Below are 23801 nucleotides of genomic sequence, written 5' to 3'. Positions count from 1 at the left end.
GGTTGTGTGCTATATTTATCTCGGAAATCATCCATCTTCGTCTTATCCTCATATTGCATTATGTGAAGTCTTTTTAGCTAATTAACACTTGTGCTAAAGTCGCTTCAAGAGTCAAGACCAATTGCATAGAATATGTCGGTCAATGAATAATATTGGGTTGCTATTGGGTATATACAAATTCTGATGGGCCGAACAATAGTATTATTTGGTGTATCCTTTAATTTAGAATATTTTTTAAAATTTACCCAACAAAAGAACCCGGTTAACGAAAGAAAGGAATATAGAAGGACGACGACGACGTTCTCAGCCGTACCTTCTTCTTAAGCTTGCAACGGAGACGACGTGTTGCGATTTCATCACTACTCAACAAACTCTTTTCTCTTCTCTTCTCTCCGTCGATAGTTTCGCCGATTTCGCAAAAACCCTATGGAGCTCCTTCGATCGAACTTGTCTAGGGTTCAGATCCCCGAACCCACCCACCGCATCTACAAGCATGAGTGTTGCATCTCCTTCGATACTCCGGTAAGCCTCTTCAATAACTCTCCTCCTCTCTCAGTTCGTTTTCTTCTTCAAGTTCCGAGTACTCGACTGCTGTTCTTTTTGTCGTTTCTTGTGGTTTTGATGATTCCGCGATGATGATTTTTTTACAGAGATCCGAAGGAGGATTGTTCGTAGATATGAATAGTTTTCTTGCTTTCGGGAAGGATTACGTTTCTTGGAATTACGAGAAGACTGGGAATCCTGTTTATCTTCATATCAAGCAGACGCCGAAGTCTGTTCCCGAGGATCGTCCTCTTAAGAAACCCACTCTGCTCGCTATTGGTATTTTACAATGATTCCAATGCTGTATCTATTATACTGATTTTTTAACCAACGGAAGATAGGTTGATTTTGAAACTGTTTTGAAATTGCAGGAGTTGATGGAGGATTTGACAACAATGAGCCTGAGTACGAGGAGTCTTACAGCATATTCATACTTCCGGATTTTGTTTCACTTCCATTTCCTTCTGTTGAACTACCAGAGAAGGTGTTTGCAATGTGTTTTTTGATTTTAGAAGTATGGTCAGAGAGGTTTTATAGCAAACACCATGGCCTGTCTTTAGCTTTCTTTTTGTTTTTGTATTTTGTATTTGCAGGTGAGGATTGCAGTCGATACTGTAGTGAATGCCGTAGGTGCTGAGCGGAAAGAGCAAGTTGCTGCTTGGACAGCTGAGAAAAAGCAAGTTAGTCAACATGCATTGACACTGCAGCAAATCAAGAGTGGCATTGTCATTTCTCCCTCTGGTTGGAAATGCGCCAAGTGTGATAAGACAGAGAATCTCTGGCTTAATCTTACCGATGGAATGATTCTCTGTGGAAGAAAAAACTGGGATGGAACTGGTGGAAACAACCATGCAGTTGAGCACTACAAAGAGACTGCCTACCCTCTGGCTGTAAAGCTTGGAACAATCACAGCTGACTTAGAAGCAGCAGGTACAGTTGTCTTGTTTCCTATATCTAGTTTTAGTCCACTCTGTTGTGGATGTCTTTATTTTTACCTCTGAGTCATGTAAAGACTTGTGATATTAGAATTGGCCTTTCTGAAAAGTTTCTAGGTACGATTTAGCCGCTTTACATATGTGTTCAAAAGTACTGATATCTGCCCTTAAGGCAAAGCCATCATGTAGGTGATACCTTTTTGAGTATGTCATGATTCATTGCATGTGGCTGGAGCTTTCAGAGCTTTGATGTTGTAAAGTTTCTACACCGTGCCTATGAAAAAAAGATGTTGAATCCCTTAATCATAAAACCAGATTAGTCACTGGACTTCCCTGTTGTGTATGGCTAGTATCAGTTGATAGTTCTCTCTTTGGGTCGGAGAGGGGGGCTTCATGCATCACTTTGGTTTATTTTTTTTGCATGTGGATTATTATGTTCTTTGGATGGGTTTTGATTTCTTCAGCATTAATGATTGGTAATATTTTGGCAACTCAGATGTTTATTCATATCCGGAAGATGACAGTGTTTTGGACCCGCTCCTGGCTGAGCACCTGGCCCATTTTGGAATAGACTTCTCGTCGATGCAGAAGGTTAGTAATGATGATTCATGTTTCTGTTAAAGTATAAAAGTCAAGACTGCATCTTGTCTGGCACTTTATATTGTTGTTGTCTGTAGTTATGAATTTTGTATACGGCATCTTTATCAGAGACTCAAGCTTAGGTATTCCCATAGTGCTATGGTTTGTGTAGATATCCTTCCTGAGTCGCATTGGTAAGTGCTGATTGTACTAGAAAGTTTATGTCTCGAATTCATTTATTTTCATTGAGTGCTATGGTTTGTAAGATACCTTCCTGTGTCGCATTGGTCAACTGCTGGGTGAAATAAAAAGTTTATGTCTTGTGTTCATTTCTTTCTTCAGTATCAGTTGCCACTAAAGAACTGTACATATGTGGAATATGTATGTGGCTCAATGTTTCTTTACCAAGAGCAAGTAGACTCACATCAGTATTATTGCATAGTGCACTTGGAGAACGTAATTTTAGGTTGTTTTGAGACAATATTCCCATTCACGCGTGCAGTCTAATAACTTGTATTTGTCATGAACGTCTTAACATTTACTAAAGGCTTTTTGGTTCTTTTTCTTCTCACTGTTCCTTGCTGCATGTACATCTTAAGTTAAGATCTTTCATTTCCCAAAGCATAGGTTTTATAGTTCACCTGTCTTTGTTTTCCAGTTTATACTGCCTGATCATCTTCTTTGCTAAAAGATATCCTATATTGATAGAACAGCTTTCATCTGAATAATATTAAGTTTCTTGGGATGTTTGCTACTATGGTCACAGACTGAAATGACAACTGCCGAAAGAGAACTTGATCAAAATACAAATTTTGATTGGAACCGTATACAAGAGAGTGGAAAAGAATTGGTACCAATATTTGGACCTGGATATACCGGACTTGTCAATCTTGGGAACAGGTACTCTTTGTGATGATATTTTTTTCAGAGATTTCGTTTCCTTGTTGATGTCTTATGCCCATTTCATTTCCTTTGCCAGTTGCTACTTGGCAGCTACGATGCAAGTTGTTTTCTCTACCCATTCATTTATTTCAAGGTAGATGCCATTGCCCATATTTTTTTCACTTGTATAACTTAAATCAAAACAAACCTTTTACTTCTTATATCCACTATAGTAACTTTTGGTTCTGAGTTTGTTGCAGATACTTTTCACATCAGAGCTTAAAGATGGCTTTTGAGATGGCTCCTGCTGATCCAACTTTGGACCTCAATATGCAATTGTGAGTTATTGTTATAACAAATATTACTACGTTTATGCTCTGGAGTTTCTGAAATCATGTGGTTGAACTTTTGACATTGTATTGATGAAAAGGTTTTAAGATTATATTTGTGCGTACCCTGTATCTGCATGATACATGCTTTAGTTTCTGTTTTTCTCTGTTTGATTTAATATGATCTGCACTTCTGTTTCGAATCTGGTTTCCATGAGGACAATGGCATGGCAATTTGCATATTTATTTCCTACTCCTTACACTGTTGGTTGCAGAACAAAGCTTGGACATGGTTTACTCTCTGGGAAGTACTCTATTCCTGCAACACAGGTATGACTATATCAGGAATTTTTTTTGCTTGCATACATAAATATTATCTAAACCACCTCTTAGAGCCTCAGTACATTGATTTTGCCATTCTTCTGATTGCAGAAAGATGCTGCAACTGGAGATGCTGTAAGATTCTTATTCTATATGATGATTAGATTCGTTATTAATCTTTCAATAGAAACTGTTGATTGATCAAGAGCTTTATAAGCATATCAATCTTTTTATTCTAGTGATTTTTTTCCCGGGTTTTTATGGTAGTTCCTCATCTTTAGTCATTCTCCACTCTTAGAGGCTTTCATTTTTGGTATGACTTGTGCCTTGTGTGGTTAATAAACACAGGCCAGCACAGCTAAGAAACAAATGAATGCTTTAAGTCCTTTGTTTGACTTTTTAATAAATATATGTATGTGAATGGCCACAATTTGTTTTGCATACCCCCTTGTGTTGATTTCTGATGACTTCACATTTTTTTTTAATCGGTAATAGAGCCAAGAGGGAATACCTCCTCGCATGTTCAAAAACGTAATTGCTGCGAGCCACGCAGAATTCTCTTCTATGAGACAGCAGGTGAAAACCATGTCTTCTTAAATGTTCCGAGCTTTGTTTATTTTCGTACTTGTATTTGAATAATGCTCCTTTTCGGCATCTGTCAACGAAATTACCTATGTTTCCACACTAACTAGCACCATTTTGTATCGTAGGATGCTCTTGATTTTTTCCTCTATATGGTAGGCAAGGTTGAGCGTGCCAACAGCACGACGCCAGATTTAGACCCCTCGAGGAGCTTCAAGTTTGGGATAGAAGAAAAGATCCTTTGTCCATCTGGAAAGGTTTCATATAATAAGAGGGATGACTGTATTCTTTCTTTGAACATTCCGTTGCATGAGGCAACTAATAAAGGTTTTATCCTGTTCGTCTGTCTCTGTTCCCCTTCCTATGTCATTTGGTGTGTTTCTTAATTTTATTGTCTTTGTTTTACTGAATGTTTGGTGATCAAGATGAATTAGAAGCCTTTAACAAGCAGAAAGCAGGAAAAGGATTGGAAGAAAATGATATGTGAGTTAATTGACTCAAGTTTAATATGTTCATAGTTTCTCTGCTTATCTAAGATATTTATTTTCAGCAGGGCGAGTGATGAAATAGTACGACCACGAGTTCCTTTAGAAGCTTGTTTAGCAAATTTTGTATCATCAGAGCAGATTGAGGATTATTATAGCTCTGCTCTGAAGGGGAGGACAACAGCTATCAAGTATGAGATTTTTTTTTTGCTGAGTGAATTCAAGTGCACCAAGAATAAAATGAAAGTAAGTTTTTAAGGGTGTATTTTTGGTTTCCATTTCATGCAGGACTACTGGTTTAACATCTTTCCCAGATTATTTGGTCTTGCACATGCGGAAGTTTGTTATGGAGGAAGGCTGGGTGCCAAAGAAACTTGGTCTCTTTCTGATACACTGTTCCTTATAATGTTCCCTACTGGCCCTGTATATAAATACTTATTATCTTTTTCTTGATTTGCTGAGGCAGATGTGTACATTGATGTTCCGGATGTTATTGATATCAGCCACATGCGTAGCAAAGGACTCCAACCTGGGGAGGAACTGTTGCCAGATGGCGGTACGTCGTTATATTTATTACAAGAATTGTGTTTCGTAATTCTTGTTTCGAACTCAGTGCTACATTTTCGAATGTCATGACTACTAGCCTTTTGAACCTATCTTGGATTAGCACTCAGTTTATTAATCATTTAAAAGTACCACCATACCTTAAACGATCATGGCAGTTACTTTCTGAGGAGGGAAGTCTGTGTATTGTTGCATCCTGTACACCAGAATTGTGTTTTTTTTTTTTTTGCATGGCATAGTTGTTTTAGTGTCTTTGTGTTCTATTCTTTATTTCCTTGTCCACTCTCCATTCATATATAATATTGTCAGATAAACAAAACTTGTTATTCTCCCTGTAATTTTGTTGGATGTTGGACTTTTTTTTTGCATACAGTTCCAGAAGAAGTGATGGAATCAGCGAAGCCTGTGGCAAATGAGGAGATAGTTGCACAACTTGTCTCAATGGGATTTAACCAGCTTCATTGCCAGAAAGCTGCCATAAATACTTCCAATGCTGGGGTTGAAGAGGCAATGAACTGGTTACTTTCTCACATGGATGATCCAGGTAATTGAAAATAGTTCTACCAGTCTTGTAGTTGAGGCTCAACTTCTCTCATAAAAACTATATTACGTTACGTTTGGAGACCAATTTCTAATATGATGAGGCATTATGATTCATAGACATCGATGCACCAATCTCACATCAAACATCGGACGTTGATCAGTCAAGCGTTGATACCTTACTCTCCTTTGGTTTTGCTGAAGATGTTGCTCGAAAAGCACTGAAAGCCTCGGTATTACACTTTTGAGCAAATTAGTTGCATTTCTGCGTGGTTCTTTTTTTTCTTTACTATGGTCACTGAAATTGTCTTCTTCTTTTTTGGTTTTCTTAATAAGGGAGGAGATATTGAGAAAGCAACAGATTGGATATTCAACAACCCTAATGCATCTGTTTCAGACATGGATGTTTCCTCTAGCAATTCAGCGCAGACTCCGGCCCAAAGTGCATTACCAGATGGAGGAGGGAGTTAGTATCTTAAACCCTCCTTTTTGAGTCTTTCGATCTCATTTTGCAAAACAAATCTTAGTGTGTTTTTTTTTTTTTTTCCACGAGAATAATTCTAACTCTTAAGAATATGATCTTTAACTGCAGAATACAAGCTGTTTGGAATAGTAAGTCACATGGGAACATCAGTTCACTGTGGGCATTACGTGGCTCACATATTGAAAGAAGGTCGTTGGGTGATTTTCAATGACAGCAAAGTTGGTATCTCGACTGATCCACCTAAAGACATGGGTTACGTCTACTTCTTCCAGCGGATCGACGGCTGATTAATTCTGTCTCAAAGAAAAAAAAAAAAAAAAAAAACTAATCCTTTCCTTTTTTTAATAGAAACTTTTTAAGGTCGATAGGGTTTTCTTTTTTAAGATGTGGATTGAGGTGTCCCCATCCCATGGGTGATGATGTTACTTGTGGATTAGTAAATTTGGTTGACTATGAAATCTGTGGAAATTCTTCACAAATTTGACGACCCCTTTAAAAAGCCAAAAAAATTATCATTCTCTTTACTTCTTTTCAATATGCTTGATTGGCTTCCACATTGATGAATTAGACCAAAGAAGTAATCATTTTTTGGTTTGCATGCCGTATTGAACCTGACGAGTCAAGGAGGAGAGGGGGTTGTTTCCGTTTCATTTTCCCGGTTAAATTTGTGAGAATCGTAACCGAAACCTAATGACAAGCGTTACAGGAGGGAGGGAGTATATGATTGATATCTCTCTTCTCCCAAATCAAAACACGGGTTCTTCATTTCCTCAATACTCTTCTCCATTTCCAACAAAAAAAGAAATTAAAAAGCCACAAAATAAAAAAAGAGTGAGTGATGAAATTGTTACCTAATTTTGTTGGGACTTTTAATTGCCTGTCATCGGAATCTCTTGCCGTTATCTCATTCTTCTTCTATTACTTATGAGAGGAGGTAACTGACAATCTTTTTTTTTTTTCCCTGAGAATTGGTGAATCGAATCATGTTCGTAGCGTTACAAGATAAGCGTTACAATCTTTTAGTGATTGATGGTGCACAAAAACGGGAATCAGGATAGAATCGGGTTTTTTTTATCTCTTATGATTTGATGAACATAAATGTGGGTCAAATTTGTTTTCTTTGGATTTGTTGTTTCATTTATGTAAAAAAAAAAAAACTTAAAAACACTCACTTTTTATGAATTTTCTCCATTTTAAAGGGCAAGCTGGATGAAACAGGTCATGCATAGTTTCATGGATCATTTGTGACTTTTTTTCGCTGCAATCAGCAGCTGCGTCTTTTTGTCACAGGTTTGGTTTCCAGGACCCTTTGCATATGTTATTGTTCAGGTGTGAATAGACTATGATTAGCCAATCTAATCTAAGAACAGTTTGTTTCATATGCTTCCATTTCTTTCAGATTGTTTCATATGCTACATAGAATCTGCATTTTCTGAAATCTGCATTTTGGGAAATGGCACAATCAAGAAGCTAAAGTTGGCATTGTTTGTCTTCTCTCTGTTCACTAATATTGTCACCTGTATAGGTATATGTAAGTAAGGTTTCTTGAAATTCATGCTCAAAATTGTGGGTTTATATGAATATGAATGCTCAGATCACATCAATGCACTTTAAGTTCTTTGCATAGAGTGTTCAGTTTTAACTTTTAAGTCAGTGCATGTATTAGTTAGTTACCCTGCCGGTAAACTATTTCCTAGTAAATCGTGACTATGAACTGTTGATATGTACTGTTATTTCAGTTTTAACTTTTAAGGCATTTTCAAACCGTTTTACTTGGTTCTGATGGGTGCCCGGTATTTCTTACCAGTCTTTTTGGCCCTTAAAGGGTTCTGATTTCTTTGTGAATCTCTTTTATGTGTTAATCGTTTTTTTTTTTTTTTTTTTTGTTGCTACAGAGGACTAGCAACAGAGCAAACAGAAAATGGTCAAAACTTGTTCTCAGCGGATCAAGCCGATGAGTGCCGTAGATGCAGTTGACTTGCGGTCTAGAGTCTCTGTCAAATCTATCCGGTATTGTAAAACAATTAGCAAGTACCTAGCAGAGCTGCAGTTATCTGAATCAAGAAAGAATCCATCACTCGTAGTATGTCCTACTATGGAGACAACAATGAAGTTGTATTCGATGGATGCAAGGAGTTTTAGACGTTCCCTCCTCAACACTATTGATCCATCTCAAAGAAGCCATGAGGAGTCCATGTACATGATATCATCCTCTAACGGAATCATCTGCTGTGTAAATACAATTTGTGACGAAGACGTAGAAAACAAGTTTTGTCATCTGCAGATATGGATATGCAACCCTTGTACGAGGGAAACTCTCCTTCTTCCCCAAGGGAGACCCTCATTTGGGATTGAACCAAGTGTCGGAGTGGCTTATGGCTCCGACATTAGTGACTATAGAATTTTCCGTATATTCTGCGTTAGAAAGGAAATTCCTAAAGAAAAGGTGACCGTAAAGGGATATTATTTTCGAGAAGGTCAAGTTGTTTATGCTTTAGCATTTGAATGTGAGGTGTATTCGTCCAACAATGGTTCTTGGAAAAACATCGGCTCTGTGCCTTGCGTTCCTATGTGTTCTGGTCTTAGGCCATACAGAACTGGTCATATTTTTGTTGGAGGTAAAATATACTGGCTGGTATCTTTAGATGAGCCAGGTGAGATCCTCTCAGTGGATTTGGAAGGGAGATTCGAGGTTATAAACTTGCCCGAGTATAAAGATGTTATAAACGAAGAAGACAAGATCACAGAGGCGACACATCTGATTATTTTTCAAGGATCTTTAGCATTGCTTGTTCTACATCCAAGCGAGATGGATATTTGGGTCTGGAAAGACGACGGTGATAAATATAGTTGGGACCTTGTACTGACGATTAAAACTCCAATCAGGGATGAAGAACTGGTTTTATCTGTTACTTCATTAAAGAACAATATCATATGTGTGACTGAGACACACTGGCGTATATATGATGTGGAGACTAAAATCTGGAGGAAGAGAAGGGGCCCTCGTACTGGATTTAGGAATCCGGCTGTATTCCCATTCACCGAAAGCATTCTTCCATGTAAGTTGTGTTTATATGAATGATACTGTGTTTCTTTCTTCCTTTGTTTGCCATGTAATCCGCTTTGATCTGTTGTTTGGTGAATCAGGTAATGGTGGTGTAGGACTGTAGATGGAACATGAAGAGTATCTGATGCAGAGATTGTTGAATTGGAAGGCTATGTGTTTCTCTCAGGAGCTGTCATATTGGTTTGGGGTTTAATACTTTTTTGTTTGTGTCAGATTGTCTCTCTCTTTTTTCCTCTTTTTTTTCTTTAAACTTGGTTTTATACAATTTTGTTACTTAAAGCTTCATTGATACTAATAATAAGCCGTGGGTGCTTTGTCTCTAAACAAAGTTTTAATGCTATGATGTGGTTCACCTGTTGTTGTTATTTGATATGTTAAGTGTGCTGATTTTGAGTTCTCTCTCCTTTCGGCTCAAAACGACCTTAGGGCCATTTTTTTCTCACTACATCAAATTATATCATATTAAACCGAGTTTGTTTACGTTTGAAGAATGCAAATTTTTTACCAATGTCGGCAGTTTCAGGGGTTAGGCATATATATACAATGATGTAGATAGGAAAATGATGTAGTAGATCAATAGGGTCATTCATTGCTTGTAAACATTTGTAGTAATCAATGACAACGTTGACAATGACAACTTTTGTAGTAATCAAATGACAACTTTCACTATAATCGAAACAAAATATTTGAAAAAGACTATACCGCGTCTTTGAAAAATATAAATCTAGTGTTTTGTGAAGAAGAAGGTATATAGTAAGTATAGTTTTCATGAAAATGATTTTTTTTAACAGGCTAACCGACGACTATTCGCAAAGAAGAAGTCATACTAAAATTTATATATAGCACACTTGTTTATTCAGAAATATGCGATTGGTTTAATATTTGAACTTGTAGGAGTTATTGTCGCAGTGACAAGAAGAGGTAACACAACAACCCCCAAAATATTCTGTTATCCAATATCTACTTACATTACATATATCTTCTACGAAGCATGTCATTTTTGTTGACTTGTGTTGTCGATCAATTTTATAAAAGCACATCAATGATTTACGGTTTCAATTTTGTGAATAGAGTTGTAAATAAATTTATTCGTTATAGGCAATAAAAATATCAAATTCTAGTAAATTATGTTTGGAATAATAATAACTACATAAAAATTCGTAAACGCGATATTCGCTTTCCATACTTGAACCGGTTATATTTTAAAGTATTTTTTTGGGTGGTATGTTCTCATTATTGTTTAACTGATTCTAAGCCAAACATATAATTCGTTTGTATGAATTATCCTCCCTTGACGCCTTAAGAGCATCATTAGTAAGGAGTACTCTCTAAGTTACTCTCAAATTAATTAAACATATAATTAATACTAATTTAAGTAAAGCAATCTTAATAGTATTTTTGCAAAATCATTCTTTTACTACAGAACTCAAAGAAGGTTGCTTAGAGCATCATTATCGGGACCTCTTAGCCCCAAATTCTTAGGTTTTGTCTATTTAAAATTAAATCAAAACTAAGAATATTGTTAAGAATTTGCCTCTTAACTAAGAGGTTAAAGATACCATAAGAGACGACGACGTGTTCCAATATTGTTGGGTGTTGTTTTAACACAATGTTTTTTTTTTTTTTGTTGATTATCGTTCTCTTCCTCTTCTCTCTCTTTCTCGAAGTAGAGACTGCAAAATCGATCCAGGGAGATGATGAGTCCCGATTATAGTCTCGCTGGAATCGATCTACCCCTTGGTGGAACTAGTCGCCCTGATATCCCCAGATGATGTAGAGATTTCTCTCAAAAATCGATTGCAAGCAGAAGAATGATTCAATTTTGGGTGGCCTCCGGCGGTTCAACCCCGTTAACTCATCATCTCCACCGACGGCAGATCTCAACGTGACTCTGATGCATGATTCTATCTCTGTAAAAGATTCCTCTCTTTCTCTGCGTTTTTATCATCTCTCTCCTTTCGTTCTTATCAGATTGAATGTTTTTTGCTTCTTCCTCCTCTGCTTACCTTAATTGATGTAGCTTTAGGATTTTAGGTTAAGTTGGGAATCCCAAAACTTGATTCATGTGATTCAGAGCTAATTGAATCATTCCATAGGTTATCTTCTGATTAGTCTCGAATCTTATAACAAAATTGCCCTAAGTTTTAGTTCTAGTGATGATTTATAATCAAATTGGATCTAGTTTGTGTGTGCTTCTCTTTAATCGCTCTGGTGAAAGGCTTATTTTGGTTGGTTGGATTATTTTCACATTCGACATCTTCTCATTGCTTTAGTTATTATGGTCTATGATCCTTGGTCATCCTATTGTTCTTGTTCTGCTTGTTTGAAAAAATGATGGGTATTCGCAGAGACCTTGTTCAATTCATGGCGAGATGATCTTCTTAAAAAACTACAGCTCTCTAAATTAGAAAGGTATCATATCTATCTCTCTTATTAGATTGTACTGTATGTTGAATACATCTTGGATACACATCATGGCGAGATGGTCTACTATAATTTGTTTTTTCTTCTCATTCAGATCACGTGGTTGAAATATAATGATGAAGCCGCCATTTAAAACAATAACTCCATCAACTCAGGTACTCAGCTCTGTCTATATGTCTAAAATTGATTGAAGTAAGCTTGAATTTCGTGTGTATTAGTTGTGTGGACTTATAGTGAGTATAATTGTTTAACAGATGCATCTCTGGCACTTGTGTTTAAGTATTACGAATTGCTTTTTGATATCGATTAGGTAAGACTTGAGTCTTGGATTGACTGCTTTGTGTTTGGTGGTTGTGATAAATGGTTGAATATTAGTTGTGTGGACTTATTGTAAATTGCTTAGTGTGTGTATGAGTTCAATGTTTGGTTGTGTTAGATTAGGTAAATGTCTACATCATACTTATTGTGCATTACTAATAACAACACCCACCAACATGTTTTATTGTCATTGATTGCTAATAACAACACAACCCAAAACGTTTTCAAACTAAGTTAAACCTCACCTTATATAGTAAACCATTCCTCCTTAAAAGTAAACATATCTCTTTCATTCTCCTTCAAAGTAAACCATTCCTCCTTCAACAATCTCTTTCATTCTCCTTGTAACACGATACCATGAATCCATTTAGCCACCCTCCTGGCTTCATGGACCTATTTCAAGGAGAAACCCACACCAATCCTTATGATATTGATTCACCAAATATTGAACTTGGTGAATCACAAGTTCCGGCGTTTAGCACTCAATGTTCAGATGCACAACATGAAGACCGTAGATCAAGAAATAAATGGGCACCAGCAGATGATATTCTTCTCATTAGTGCATGGCTAAACACGAGCAAGGATCCCATAGTCAGTAATGAGCAAAAACGTGCATCTTTTTGGAAACGAATTGCAGATTATTTCAATGAAAATCTGAAGGATGCACGACAAAGGAGAGAAGTCAGTCATTGTAAGCAGAGGTGGGAAAAGATAAATGATATAGTGTGCAAGTTTGTTGGATGCTATGAGGCTGCGACAAAGGAAAAATCAAGTGGCCAAAATGAGAATGATGTTATGAAGCTAGCAAACGATATATATTATAATGATTACAATTTGAAGTTCACATTGGAGCACGCTTGGCGAGAGCTAAGGCATGATCAGAAATGGTGTTCACCTTCTACTACTAACCGGACTGGCACGGCTAAAAGAAGAAAGGTTGGGGATGGCTCTGGACAGTCTTCAAACTCCGAACCAATGACTCGTCCACCTGGTGTTAAATCTTGCAAGGGAAAGTCGAAGAAGAATGTAAACGAGACATTCCCTATTGTTGAAGATGGAAAATATCTGTCGGAGTTAGAGGCAATCTATGAGTTAAAAGAAAAAGATTTAGCTTTGAGAGAGAAGATAAGTAATCGCAGCAGGCTTGAAATGATACTTGCAAAAACAGAGCCACTTAGTGATATTGATATTGCTTTAAAGAACAAGCTAATTAATGATTTGTTAAGCTAATAAGTTTGTTCTTGTCCTTGATGTATGATGAGCTCATTAGTTTGTTCTTGTTTTTCATGTAATCGGTTCTTCTTGTAATGGTTTATGTAATCGGCTTTAATGTGATGATATGTAATGTTTATGTAATCGGCTTTAATGTGATGATATGTAATGTTTATGTAATTGGACATTTGTGTGCTTCTTGTGTAAAATTTAAACTCAAATGGCTTGTATTTTTGTTGCTTGTGACAGGAATAGACAAGAAAAACAGGTGGTTGACAAATACAAACAATGATGCTCGTGACTTGAAGTGACATGGTACAAGCTCATGAAAGGAAGAAACAAGAAAACAAGGACTTGAGTAACCCACTTATTTGTATTTTTGTTGCTCGTGACTTGTATGCATTTTGTGTTTTTGTTGCTCGTGACTTGTTTAAATGCTTGTTTTGTTGTTGCTCGTGACTTTCCAAGGTTGGCGACACCATACAAATGATTTGTAACACTTTTTTTTTCAACAAGATTTGTAACACTATGTAAGAACGTCATATATTACTACCACAACTCACACAACTCCATCTCTTCTCCTCCTAAACGTTTAATACTTCTTCTTCTACAACTTCATTGCTCAATATTTTTTTCTTTTACCACTTCACAAATCCATATCTTCTTCTTTATTTTGATCTTAGTCATCTTTAAGAAATAAATGGCATCTTCTTCTAGTAATAATTTCGATGATTTCGACAAAATGCTTGATGAGAGATTTGATCAAGTGTATGATCAAGCGTTCGATCATATTGTTTCTGCTCATGCTGCTCGCCAACAAGCAAGAAAGCCAAGGAAAAAAAGAGTCTATATTGAAAGAGATCGTGAAGATGGGCACGATCGCTTGTGGAACGATTATTTTAGTGAAGATGCAACATACCCTCCTCCTCTTTTTTGTCGTCGCTATAGAATGAACAAGGCGTTGTTCATGCGTATTACTGATCGACTCTCTAATGAAATTCTATTCTTTCAACAAAGAAGAGATGCTACCGGAAGGTTTGGTCTCTCTGCAATACAGAAATGTACAGCAGCAATTCGTATGATGGCATATGGTTGTGCAGCTGATGCGCTTGATGAATACCTCCGACTTTCTGAAACCACTGCGATGCAATGCTTGGTCAATTTTGTTGAAGGAATCATAAATTTATTTGGGGATGAGTATCTAAGGAGACCCACACCAGAGGATCTTCAACGTTTACTCGATATTGGAGAGCTACGAGGATTTCCGGAGATGATAGAAAGCATCGATTGTATGCATTGGGAATGGAAGAATTGCCCAACCGCATGGAAAGGTCAATACACACGTGGATCCGGAAATCCAACCATCGTTTTAGAGGCTGTAGCGTCACACGATCTGTGGATATGGCACGCGTTTTTTGGACCTCCAGGTACATTAAACGATATCAATGTTCTTGATCGCTCTCTAGTTTTTGATGATATATTACAAGGTTATGCTCCAAAAGTGAATTACATTGTCAACGGCCGCGAGTATCATTTGGCTTACTATCTCACTGATGGTATTTATCCAAAATGGGCTACTTTTATTCAATCTATTAAACTCCCACAAGATCCAAAGGCATCTTTCTTTGCTACTTGTCAAGAAGCTGTCCGTAAAGATGTCGAGCGTGCTTTTGGAGTCTTGCAAGCTCGCTTCGCCATAGTCAAAAATCCGGCTCTTGTCCATAATAAGGAAACAATTGGAAAGATTATGAGAGCGTGTATCATACTTCACAATATGATAGTAGAGGACGAACGAGATGGGTACAACCAGTTAAATCCAGCAGAATTCGAACAAGTAGAAGCAAACAGAACTTCACATGTGGACTTAGATATACATTCAAATGTCAGCAATATGATGACCATGCTGAGCAAGCGGAAGGAAGTTCGTAATCAAATAAAACATCAACAATTGAAGGATGATTTGGTTGAGCATATATGGCAAAAATTTGGCACAAATCAAAATTACAACTAAACTTTGTCCCTATTTGTGATTTCTGCTTCTATTTTTATATGTTTTTATGTTTTGTATGTTTAAAAGTTTATGAATGCAATAATAAAATCTTCATAGTTTAAATATTTAAAAATTATATATTTTTTTTTTAACTAAGAACCTCATTTTTAAGAGTTTACCATTGGAAAAATACAAATTTAATTAACAAACAAAAGTTCTTAACTTATAAAAATACACTTTTTATTACTAAAAAATGTAAGAACCCAAAAATCAAAACCCACCAATAAAGATGCTCTTAATCTTTAAAATAATAATTTTTAATTTGTATTTAGTAATTATCAACTTTAATAATATAAAATAATAAAACAATTATTAAACTTTTTATATTACATAAAACTATAGAATCTTAAACATATTAAACACTACGTAAAGTCCCACGCGTTGCATGGTTATATTCATATAGTAGTATTATATATATATATATATATAAATATAGTTATTTATTTTTAATTTTGTATCAATAGTACTTGGTTTCATTTTTTCCAAATTAAAATGCTTACACATATTTTTTAAACTATGTAAACTCCGCAAACCTTTTTTTATTTTATTAAAAGTGTATGGTTATTTTTTTCCTTTTATTTTAGTTAGTGTTTGAAATATTTTTTTTATTATAATGGAGAATATCTCAGTAGAAGCTAATTGAAATATTGGTTTGTTTTTAAATTACCTTTGTTTCGCTTTTTTTTTTTTTTTTTTTGGTAAGAACCTTTGTTTCGCTCTTTGCGTATTTATACGGTGTTCTGCCCGTTTGTTTGAGTTTTTTTTTGAGATTTTTGTGGTTTTTATTTAAGGAAATCTGTTTTTTTTTTTGTTTTTTGGAAGAATATTATATTTGTGTAAATAAAATTTTTGTGTATATTCAGTTTGATTGTGGTCATATAGTTGTTTGTAATGAACATAAACAAAGAAAAACTTAACCGATATAACACAAAATAGCAACAACTTAGACAAAGAAAAACTTAACCGAACACAAACATTGGAGAGCATAAATTTTTGAAAACTCATCACTTGTGACACAATGAAGTGACAAACTATTCTTTTGATTTCTTTGTCAATGCAAACAAACCAAAGATACAGAGAGATGAGGGAGGTTGTTACAAATATTGTCAGATCAAGCAGCTTGTGATGAGCACAATACCTCTTTTGACCACGGTCCTTTCAAAAGCTCCAGGTTCAAGACCTTTTGCCATCAATGAGAAAGAAACAGGGCATCAGTCTGCTCCTTAAATCAATCAGCTGAAAAGGTAAATCATCATTACTTTCAACATACTAACTAAAGAATACATATCAGAACGCAATTAGGAGGTCCTATTTTCTTCCAGTTCTTTCCTTGAAAATGCTCAACAGATCATAATAAGCATAGCATAATGCTAGAAACTGAAAACAAAGATAAAACAAAGGCATTAGGTCATATATATAACTGGACAAAAAAAAAAGAGAAACATTCCCAGAAACTAAGGCAGCTTTATATAATGAAATTGGATCCAAAAGCAAAAACATAAACGCATTACATGACTGGAGTAGATTCATAATCTCCATGCCTGAGCTCGTTTCCTTCTTTTTCTCGATCAACACTTGGTTTAACCTCTCCTAAAATAAGTTCAATTTTTTAATTAACTAAGATTCGACCTATACTGCAAACACTTAGAACATGTAGTGTAAACCCCTTACCTGTAACTTTATATACTCCTTTTCTTTCTTCTTCGTTTCATGTAACTGTTGGGTCTTGAATTGCTATCATACACAAATAAAACAAAAATGTTCAAAGGGGCATTGCATCAGCATCCCAAATACTTCGAGACAATACACATTACCAAAAAAACTTGAGAGAAATCTAGCTAGTAATTTTAAGCAATGATCCAAACCTGGTTAGCAATCACCATCTGTTGAAACTCATCTCTCTCTTTTCTGTAGCTTCTCGTTCTGCGCCTTTAAAGCCGCTGTATTCTTAGCTTCTGTTCTTGTGACAGAACCAAGTTCCCTCTCTTTGGCTTGCAATTGAGTCTCAAGCCTTTCAACTTTTGCCTCAAGTCTCACCATGTCAGATAAAAGTCTGAATCAAAACCAAAAGAAAAAAAAAATTCAATATGCAATACAACAAAAGTAGCAATTTCGGTAACTTTTGTGCCAGCATTCTTTTTTTCACGAAAAATGGATTTCACCATACCACATAAAACCAAAAACAGTAGGTAAATTATTTGTATACTACATAACATTATCTAGATCACAGTGTCATTATCATTCAGAACAGTAGAAGCATCAAGATTGAACACTAACATAACCAAGCTACTAAATAAATCCACAATGCAATGCAACACAGAGAAAGAAAATAAAGGTCACCGTTGTCTCTGATCTTTAGAAGATTCTCTGAATGCCACATATCGTTGTCTCTGTTGAATCAAGGCGTATATACAATTGCAAGTTCTAGCAATCGAAACCTAAAAAAACAAGTCACATCGAATCAGATTCATCAAACAAATCGATTATATGAAAACATTTAACAAAGTAGCAAAAACTTAACCGATATAACACAAACATTGAAGAACATAAACATGCCAAGGGAAAAAGAGTTACCTTGCTTCAAGGGTAGGAAATGACAATCCTCTGTCGAGTACCACATCATCCCCAAATGGAGTTTCTCCAAATTAACCTCAACATGCCAGAGTCGGGGTTGGTTTACAGTCTTACCGGACTCCACGGCGACAATGGCTTCAAGAGAGCCGCCGTCGTCATCGATGCAGTCGCAGGAGAGAGAACACGCGAGACAAAATCGCCTATTCAAAATCGGCCCAAGATCAATGAAAATTACCTCATTTTCCCTCTATCCAACGGAATTGAGGCGTCGAGAGTCGGAGTTGAACATATAAGGGGGGAGGAGTTGGGAAGAGAGAGAGGCGAGGAAGGAAAGAAGACTGAAGTCGGAGATCCCGTCGGTTTCGGTTTGGGAAGACGAGAAATTTTGTGTGGCCCATACAGTTTCAGCCCATTAACAAAAGGAAGAGATACGAGAAAAAACGTCCAGTTTCAGGACATTTAACAATAGGCTGAGATATGAGATAAATGTCGAGTAAAAAGCCCATTAAAAATAGGATGAGATCGAACAAAAAAAATCAGAGAATATAAATGTGACACGTGGCAGTTAGATAGGGTATTCTTATAGGGTGTAAACATACTTTATTATATTAGATATTATACAAAATTTAAAATAGTTCACATATTTTACAAAATTTAAACATTTTAAACAAAATTCTGAATAAGATTTATTGTGCGGTTGTCCCAAATTTTTGCCACATATGCTCAATTAAGTCTTTTTCTAAACGATCAGCAATTTGTGTATCATGAACGTCATTTCGAATGCCCATCATATTATTTATAGTTGTTGGCATATCTGTAGAATACGAGAAGTTCCGCTTCCTTCTCCGTAGTAGAACTCCGATGGATAGTAGAAATTGTATTCATGTCGTTCGTCTTCCACTATCATGTTATGCAAAATGATATATGCTCTCATTATTTTTCCTATTTTTCCTTTATCCAAAAAAGTGCGGAATTTTTCACGATTGCAAATCTTGCTTGCAAAACTGCAAATGCACGCTCTACATCTTTACGACATGCTTCTTGATTTTGAGCAAAGAGTTTTGCTTTTCGGCCACGTGGAAGTGTAATGGATTGGATGAAAGTAGCCCATTTCGGATAGATACCGTCTGTGAGGTAGTACGCCATATTGTATTGTCGTCCATTGACAACGTATGTAACTCTCGGAGCTCGGCCCTCTAGGATATCATCAAACACCGGTGAGCGGTCCAAAACATTGATATCATTTAACGTACCTGGTGGTCCAAAAAATGCGTACCAAATCCATAAATCTTGTGATGCCACAGCCTCTAGTACGATTGTCGGTTTTCCAGATCCACGTAAATATTGTCCTTTCCACGCAGTGGGAAAATTCTTCCACTCCCAATGTATACAATCTATGCTCCCTACCATTTCGGGGAAACCACGATGTTCTCCAATATTCATCAATCGTTGGAGGTCTTCCGCTGTAGGTCTTCAGAGATACTCGTCTCCAAACAGATTTATAACTCCCTCAACAAAATGGAGAAGGCATTTGTGGGCGGTCATTTCAGCGAGTCGTAAATATTCATCCATCGCATTTGCCGCACATCCGTATGCCATCATACGGATAGCTGACGTACATTTTTGAAGTGCAGAAAAACCGAGCCTTCCAGAAGCATCTCGCCTTTGTCTAAAGTATGAGACTCCATTCTCAATAGTATTAACAATATGAATGAACAATGGTTTGTTCATTCTAAAGCGACGGCGGAACATAGCTTGAGTGTAAGTTGGATTATCACTAAAATAATCATTCTATAACCGAGTGTGGCCTTCATAGCGGTCTCTATTAATGTGCACTCTTCGGATTATTGGAGCTGGTGGTACTGTCGGGTGAGTGTCGTGGTATTGAATCTCATCCACTAAACTATCAACCTCTTCCTCTACCATTTCTTCAATTTCTTGATCAGAACTCCAATTAGACATTTTTTAGGAGAAGTTTGGTTTATCTTGATATGGATTTTGGTTTTTGTTGTAAGGGTTTATGGATTTTGGTTTTTGTTGAAATGAAATGGTTTTTGTTTTGTCTTATGACACTTTGGGTTTGTTGTTGAATATTAACAACAAGCAATGAAGAGAAGAGAAATGATAAAAGAAGAATCAAATGAGTATGAGTATAGAAGTGAAGAAGTTTTAAACTGCTGTGTTATATAGACCAAAGACAACATACACGGCTCAAGAAAACAAAACCCATTCACGGGCTGAAGTACATGATAACAAAACCCATTAACGGGTTGGAAAAAAACTAAAAGTGGTCCCATAAAAACACTTCGTGACACTACATACCAAAACATAAGCAACATGTGACCATAAAAAACACGAGAACAACACACAGGTTGAACACTGTCCCGATTGCACTCGCTACTTGTTTCCTTCCCCGTGACAACGAGACTGCTTATTATTTGTCCTGAAGAACTTGAAACAAACGAATAAAACACCAATGTATAATTAGTCACTGCTCAAACAAAAGAACAACACAACAAGTGACATACAATCTAACAGAATAAACAAAAAAACAACACCTAGATGTTTGCCACCATCTGGTCTACGAGTTTGTCCCTAAGTGTAACTTTAGCGGGTGTTAGTTCACCCTTGTTAATAAGGCTGTCTAGCAATCTCATTTTGGCGTGTCTCTCCTTAGCGGCTTGTTCTTGCTCCTTCATTGCTATGATCCTATCTAACTTAGCCACAGAACCAGCCTCCACATCAACAATCACAGTCGGTTTCTTCCCTTTTTTCTTAGAAGCTTTAACCCTCAGAGGCCTCACCTCAGCTCCATCATTGCACTCTTCGGGTGAGTATGCTCCTTCTGAAGCGAGTTTAGTCTGCTTATGGCTACACTCCTCCGTGATCCATTTCTGATAATGCTTCAATTCCCTCCAGCAATTTCATAGCAGAAATGGCTTGCCCATGTCGTTCTTGAAAAGCTCATACGCCATGCTCAATACATCATCTTCTGATTCTCCACTCTTTCTCCTTGAACTCGCTTGTGCGTAACACCCCACAAACGTATTGACCGAGTGATTTATCTTGTTCCACCTAGCCTTACATTGTGAAGGCCCTCTTGCTATTGAACCAGATGAGCCAGCGTTTGCTTTGTAGTAGTCGGCAACCCTCTTCCAGAAACTTTGAAGCCGCTGCTCATTACTTACATCTGGATCCTTGCTTGTGTTTAACCAAGCACTTATGAAATTGTCCTCTGCAATCCACCGCTTTCTGATTCCTCTTCCTCCGTCTTCTTCATTCTCATCAACTGTTAACTCGATACAGTCTTCAGAGTCAGATGCCAGGCTAAAGTGAAGTGGCTGAGAAGAGTAGGTTGGCCTAAAGTGTACAGGTTGAGAAGAGTTGGTAGAGGTTAAGTGGACAGGCTGAGAAGAGAAGGTAGAGTTAAAGTGGACAGGCTGAGAAGAGGATGTGTTTGGAAGAATAGAATTATCAGATGCGTTTGAGTCTTTTTGAGAATTCATAAGATCAACAAAACATGTCAGTGGAAAATGATTAAGGTTTCTAGGATCCATTGCTTGTGTTAGTGAAAGATGATGTAAAACGAAAAGGGTTTGTAGAGAAAAAGTTAATGGTTTAGGTTAGTTGGTAAGTTGAAGTTTACTTTTAAACCAAGTGGATTTAGGTTTTAAAATTTAAGTTTTTACCTTCACTACAACAACCACACAACAATCACATTAAAACAACCTACAAACCCTAAGACATCAAACAATAAGTTTGATGTTGAAGCATTCATCAATGAATGACTTGACAAGTATCTGCTTTATCACTCGACTAACCGTATTTAATACAACCAACAAACAAACTCAATCATGAATGACTCACTCGACTCAAACAATTGATCAAGACTTAAACAATTGATCAAGACTTGAACACTTTAGGAAAAATAAAAGACAAACGGGTTTCAAAAAAGACTTAAACACTTGAGGAAATAAAACAACAACACACGGTTTCATCACTTATGAAAGCAGTAAAACCAAACTTTTTCACACAATTATTTATACAAAACATCAAACATTCAAACAATGAAATAGAACAACAATGGTTCATCAAACTATAACACAAAGACAATTTATAACACTTCAAGCATATAAACTCAAACAAAATCTAACAGACAAACTCATCTCAAAACAGAAACTTAAACCAAATCTAACAACAACATTTGAAAGAATCGGATTCCATACCTTTCAAATAAGAGAATCCAAGCACTGTGTCCACTTCATGAATACCACTCTTTACCATTTAACCTCGCACAAAACATGACAAAAGAGTCAATTGAACATCAAACAAATCTCACAATCTAATCTAATCTCATAAAAAACAATCACACAAAACTCAAAATCAAATGAACATCAAACAAATCTCACAATCTAATCTAATCTCATAAAAAACAATCAAACAAATCTCAAAATCAATTGAACATCAAACAAATTTCACAATCTAGGCCTAATAAGTCAAATCGACAGAAAACATTCACCATTCTAACAATCAATCTAATTAATCGGAAACCCTAACAACTAAAGACCACCCGATATGAATCAACATAACATGCAATAAATCGGAAAATGAAAAGACCAACCTTCTCTTTGTGATTCCTTAGCTAGTGGTCCTCGCCGTTTGCTGTGCACCGCCAGAAGAAACCTCCCCTGTCATTGTCCCACCAAATGGAACCTCTGTCGTCGTTGTCCCAACAAACGAAACCTCCGCCGATTTGACTTTAACACCCAACCGATCTGGAAGCTAAAAGACACCGATATGGAACTCAAAAGCCTCCGGATGACCATCAACCAACAATTTTAAGCAAGAAAATTCAATGGATTCGACGTGAATCCATTGAATTTTCCGATCACATAAGAATCACGTTTTCTCTCGTCGGAGTTTTCGAGAGAGAAGAGAGAGAGACATAAAAGAAGAAATGGAAAATAAAATGAAGAAAAAAAATATTTTTATATTTTAGACACAACTATTCAGGAGCCGCCACGTAGCGTTCCTAATGGGTTGCTCTCAATTCTTTCAACAAAATCGGTTTTTCGTTTATGGACCCATATATAGATTGTTTATTATTATTTTGGGGCCAAATCCAAGAATACTCTCTTGAGTATTCATTACTAATGATGGTATAAGACCTTCCTCAACGGAGGTTTAAACAGGGATATAACTGAGAAGAAAAAAAAAAATCAGAAACAAGAAAAAAACTAAAAGGACCTCTTATTTAGTATACTCGAATTCATAATAAGAAACTGTATGTGTCACTTATTGTTGGGCAAACCAAATAGTCCATTGATTTTTCTCAGTGTATATGTAATATGTGATCTCAGTGTATATGTAATTAAAGTTAACCTAAATTGTCTATGTTCATCTGCTATGTTCATCTGATCCAGGAGCTGGTTTTTAAGTTACTGATCCTCTAGATTTATGTTGCTCTTGGTCTGTAGCTGTCTTCAGGTTCAATATGATCAAACAGAATAATTGGTTATCGTCAGCTCTTAGATGTATTCTGCGTCTAGTCATGATTCACACACTAGCTGTTTGGTAAACTTGAGTTTGATTGGCGTAAATAAATCTAAAGCATTGGAATCTATTTGAATAGATCGTGTATTTTCACTAATTTTACTAAAGAGTTGAGACTGGGATCATCGGCAACGCATGTTCTTGGTTGCCGGGTTACCAAGATATGTGTGAGCTCGGTTAGCTTTGTAGAACCGATCCTCCCATTGCATAACCATGCCAAGATGCTGGTTGTTTAGTGTTAGCGAACTCCTTTTGGTTTAAACTCTTGATGTCTGATCCAGAAGTGAGTCTAATTTTGCTTAAAGTTTCAGATTTCTGTTAACACAATGTGATAATGAGAGTTCTTTGGATGAAGGTGA

General features: G+C 36.5%; 4 protein-coding genes and 2 long non-coding RNA genes across 11 annotated transcripts; 4 read left to right on the top strand and 2 right to left on the bottom strand.

Annotated features, from left to right (window-relative positions):
• The first annotated feature begins 236 nt into the window (after window positions 1-236).
• LOC104765952 (ubiquitin carboxyl-terminal hydrolase 14) lies at window positions 237-6723 on the top strand. 2 transcript variants are annotated; one of them, XM_087500952.1, is made up of 20 exons: window positions 237-522; window positions 651-822; window positions 915-1027; window positions 1137-1473; window positions 1975-2069; window positions 2824-2957; window positions 3037-3093; window positions 3200-3277; window positions 3544-3598; window positions 3701-3724; window positions 4085-4165; window positions 4300-4498; window positions 4597-4654; window positions 4725-4847; window positions 4945-5033; window positions 5123-5212; window positions 5594-5764; window positions 5881-5993; window positions 6097-6226; window positions 6353-6723. In XM_087500952.1, the coding sequence occupies exons 1-20, from the start codon at window positions 427-429 to the stop codon at window positions 6529-6531; spliced, it is 2394 nt and encodes a 797-aa protein (XP_087357078.1). In that variant the 5' UTR covers window positions 237-426; the 3' UTR covers window positions 6532-6723. The 2 variants fall into 2 exon arrangements, with proteins under 2 accessions (XP_087357078.1, XP_010488049.1); XM_010489747.3 differs by having other exon boundaries at window positions 244-522; window positions 4722-4847.
• A 44-nt stretch (window positions 6724-6767) lies between these two features.
• Window positions 6768-9639, top strand: LOC104765950 (F-box protein At5g49610-like). Of its 5 annotated transcripts, none has more exons than XM_087500953.1 (5): window positions 6768-7344; window positions 7444-7534; window positions 7644-7775; window positions 8140-9303; window positions 9392-9639. In XM_087500953.1, the coding sequence occupies exons 4-5, from the start codon at window positions 8166-8168 to the stop codon at window positions 9412-9414; spliced, it is 1161 nt and encodes a 386-aa protein (XP_087357079.1). In that variant the 5' UTR covers window positions 6768-7344; window positions 7444-7534; window positions 7644-7775; window positions 8140-8165; the 3' UTR covers window positions 9415-9639. The 5 variants fall into 5 exon arrangements, with proteins under 5 accessions (XP_087357079.1, XP_010488048.1, XP_010488047.1 ...); XM_010489745.3 differs by having other exon boundaries at window positions 6935-7178; XM_087500954.1 differs by having other exon boundaries at window positions 6993-7178; window positions 7644-7769.
• Window positions 9640-11427: 1788 nt separating this feature from the next.
• Window positions 11428-13633, top strand: LOC147920384 (uncharacterized). The gene is made up of 3 exons (XR_015591268.1): window positions 11428-11723; window positions 11830-11890; window positions 13515-13633. It is a non-coding gene; the product is annotated as an uncharacterized LOC147920384 (long non-coding RNA).
• On the top strand, window positions 12293-13442 carry LOC104767685 (glutathione S-transferase T3-like). The gene has a single exon (XM_010491674.2). It carries the CDS (start codon window positions 12411-12413, stop codon window positions 13281-13283), a length of 873 nt encoding a protein of 290 aa, XP_010489976.2. The 5' UTR covers window positions 12293-12410; the 3' UTR covers window positions 13284-13442.
• A 2658-nt stretch (window positions 13634-16291) lies between the features above and the next one.
• LOC104765949 (uncharacterized) lies at window positions 16292-18396 on the bottom strand. Its single transcript, XR_763942.3, has 6 exons — window positions 17890-18396; window positions 17656-17753; window positions 17181-17368; window positions 16987-17049; window positions 16827-16905; window positions 16292-16692 (listed from the first exon to the last, which is right to left on the bottom strand). It is a non-coding gene; the product is annotated as an uncharacterized LOC104765949 (long non-coding RNA).
• Window positions 18397-18831: 435 nt separating this feature from the next.
• On the bottom strand, window positions 18832-19332 carry LOC104767683 (uncharacterized). The gene has a single exon (XM_087501048.1). It carries the CDS (start codon window positions 19330-19332, stop codon window positions 18832-18834), a length of 501 nt encoding a protein of 166 aa, XP_087357174.1.
• Between the last annotated feature and the right edge of the window lie 4469 nt (window positions 19333-23801).

Source organism: Camelina sativa, chromosome 19 (assembly GCF_030686135.1).
Source record: "Camelina sativa cultivar CO46 ecotype springtype chromosome 19, ASM3068613v1".
NCBI lineage: Eukaryota > Viridiplantae > Streptophyta > Magnoliopsida > Brassicales > Brassicaceae > Camelina > Camelina sativa.
Note: the sequence above shows the minus strand (reverse complement) of the source record. Positions and strands in the feature narration are given on the sequence as shown.

Excerpts from the sequence above, each read along its gene's own strand:
- LOC104765952 (XM_010489747.3), top strand. The coding sequence starts at position 427 with ATGGAGCTCCTTCGATCGAACTTGTCTAGGGTTCAGATCCCCGAACCC. Across the intron at positions 3,094-3,199 it reads ACCCATTCATTTATTTCAAG|ATACTTTTCACATCAGAGCT; the intron begins GTAGATGCCATT and ends AGTTTGTTGCAG. Across the intron at positions 4,848-4,944 it reads GGGAGGACAACAGCTATCAA|GACTACTGGTTTAACATCTT; the intron begins GTATGAGATTTT and ends CATTTCATGCAG.
- LOC104765950 (XM_087500953.1), top strand. The coding sequence starts at position 8,166 with ATGGTCAAAACTTGTTCTCAGCGGATCAAGCCGATGAGTGCCGTAGAT. Across the intron at positions 9,304-9,391 it reads CACCGAAAGCATTCTTCCAT|GTAATGGTGGTGTAGGACTG; the intron begins GTAAGTTGTGTT and ends TTGGTGAATCAG.
- LOC104767685 (XM_010491674.2), top strand. The coding sequence starts at position 12,411 with ATGAATCCATTTAGCCACCCTCCTGGCTTCATGGACCTATTTCAAGGA.
- LOC104767683 (XM_087501048.1), bottom strand. The coding sequence starts at position 19,332 with ATGAATATTGGAGAACATCGTGGTTTCCCCGAAATGGTAGGGAGCATA.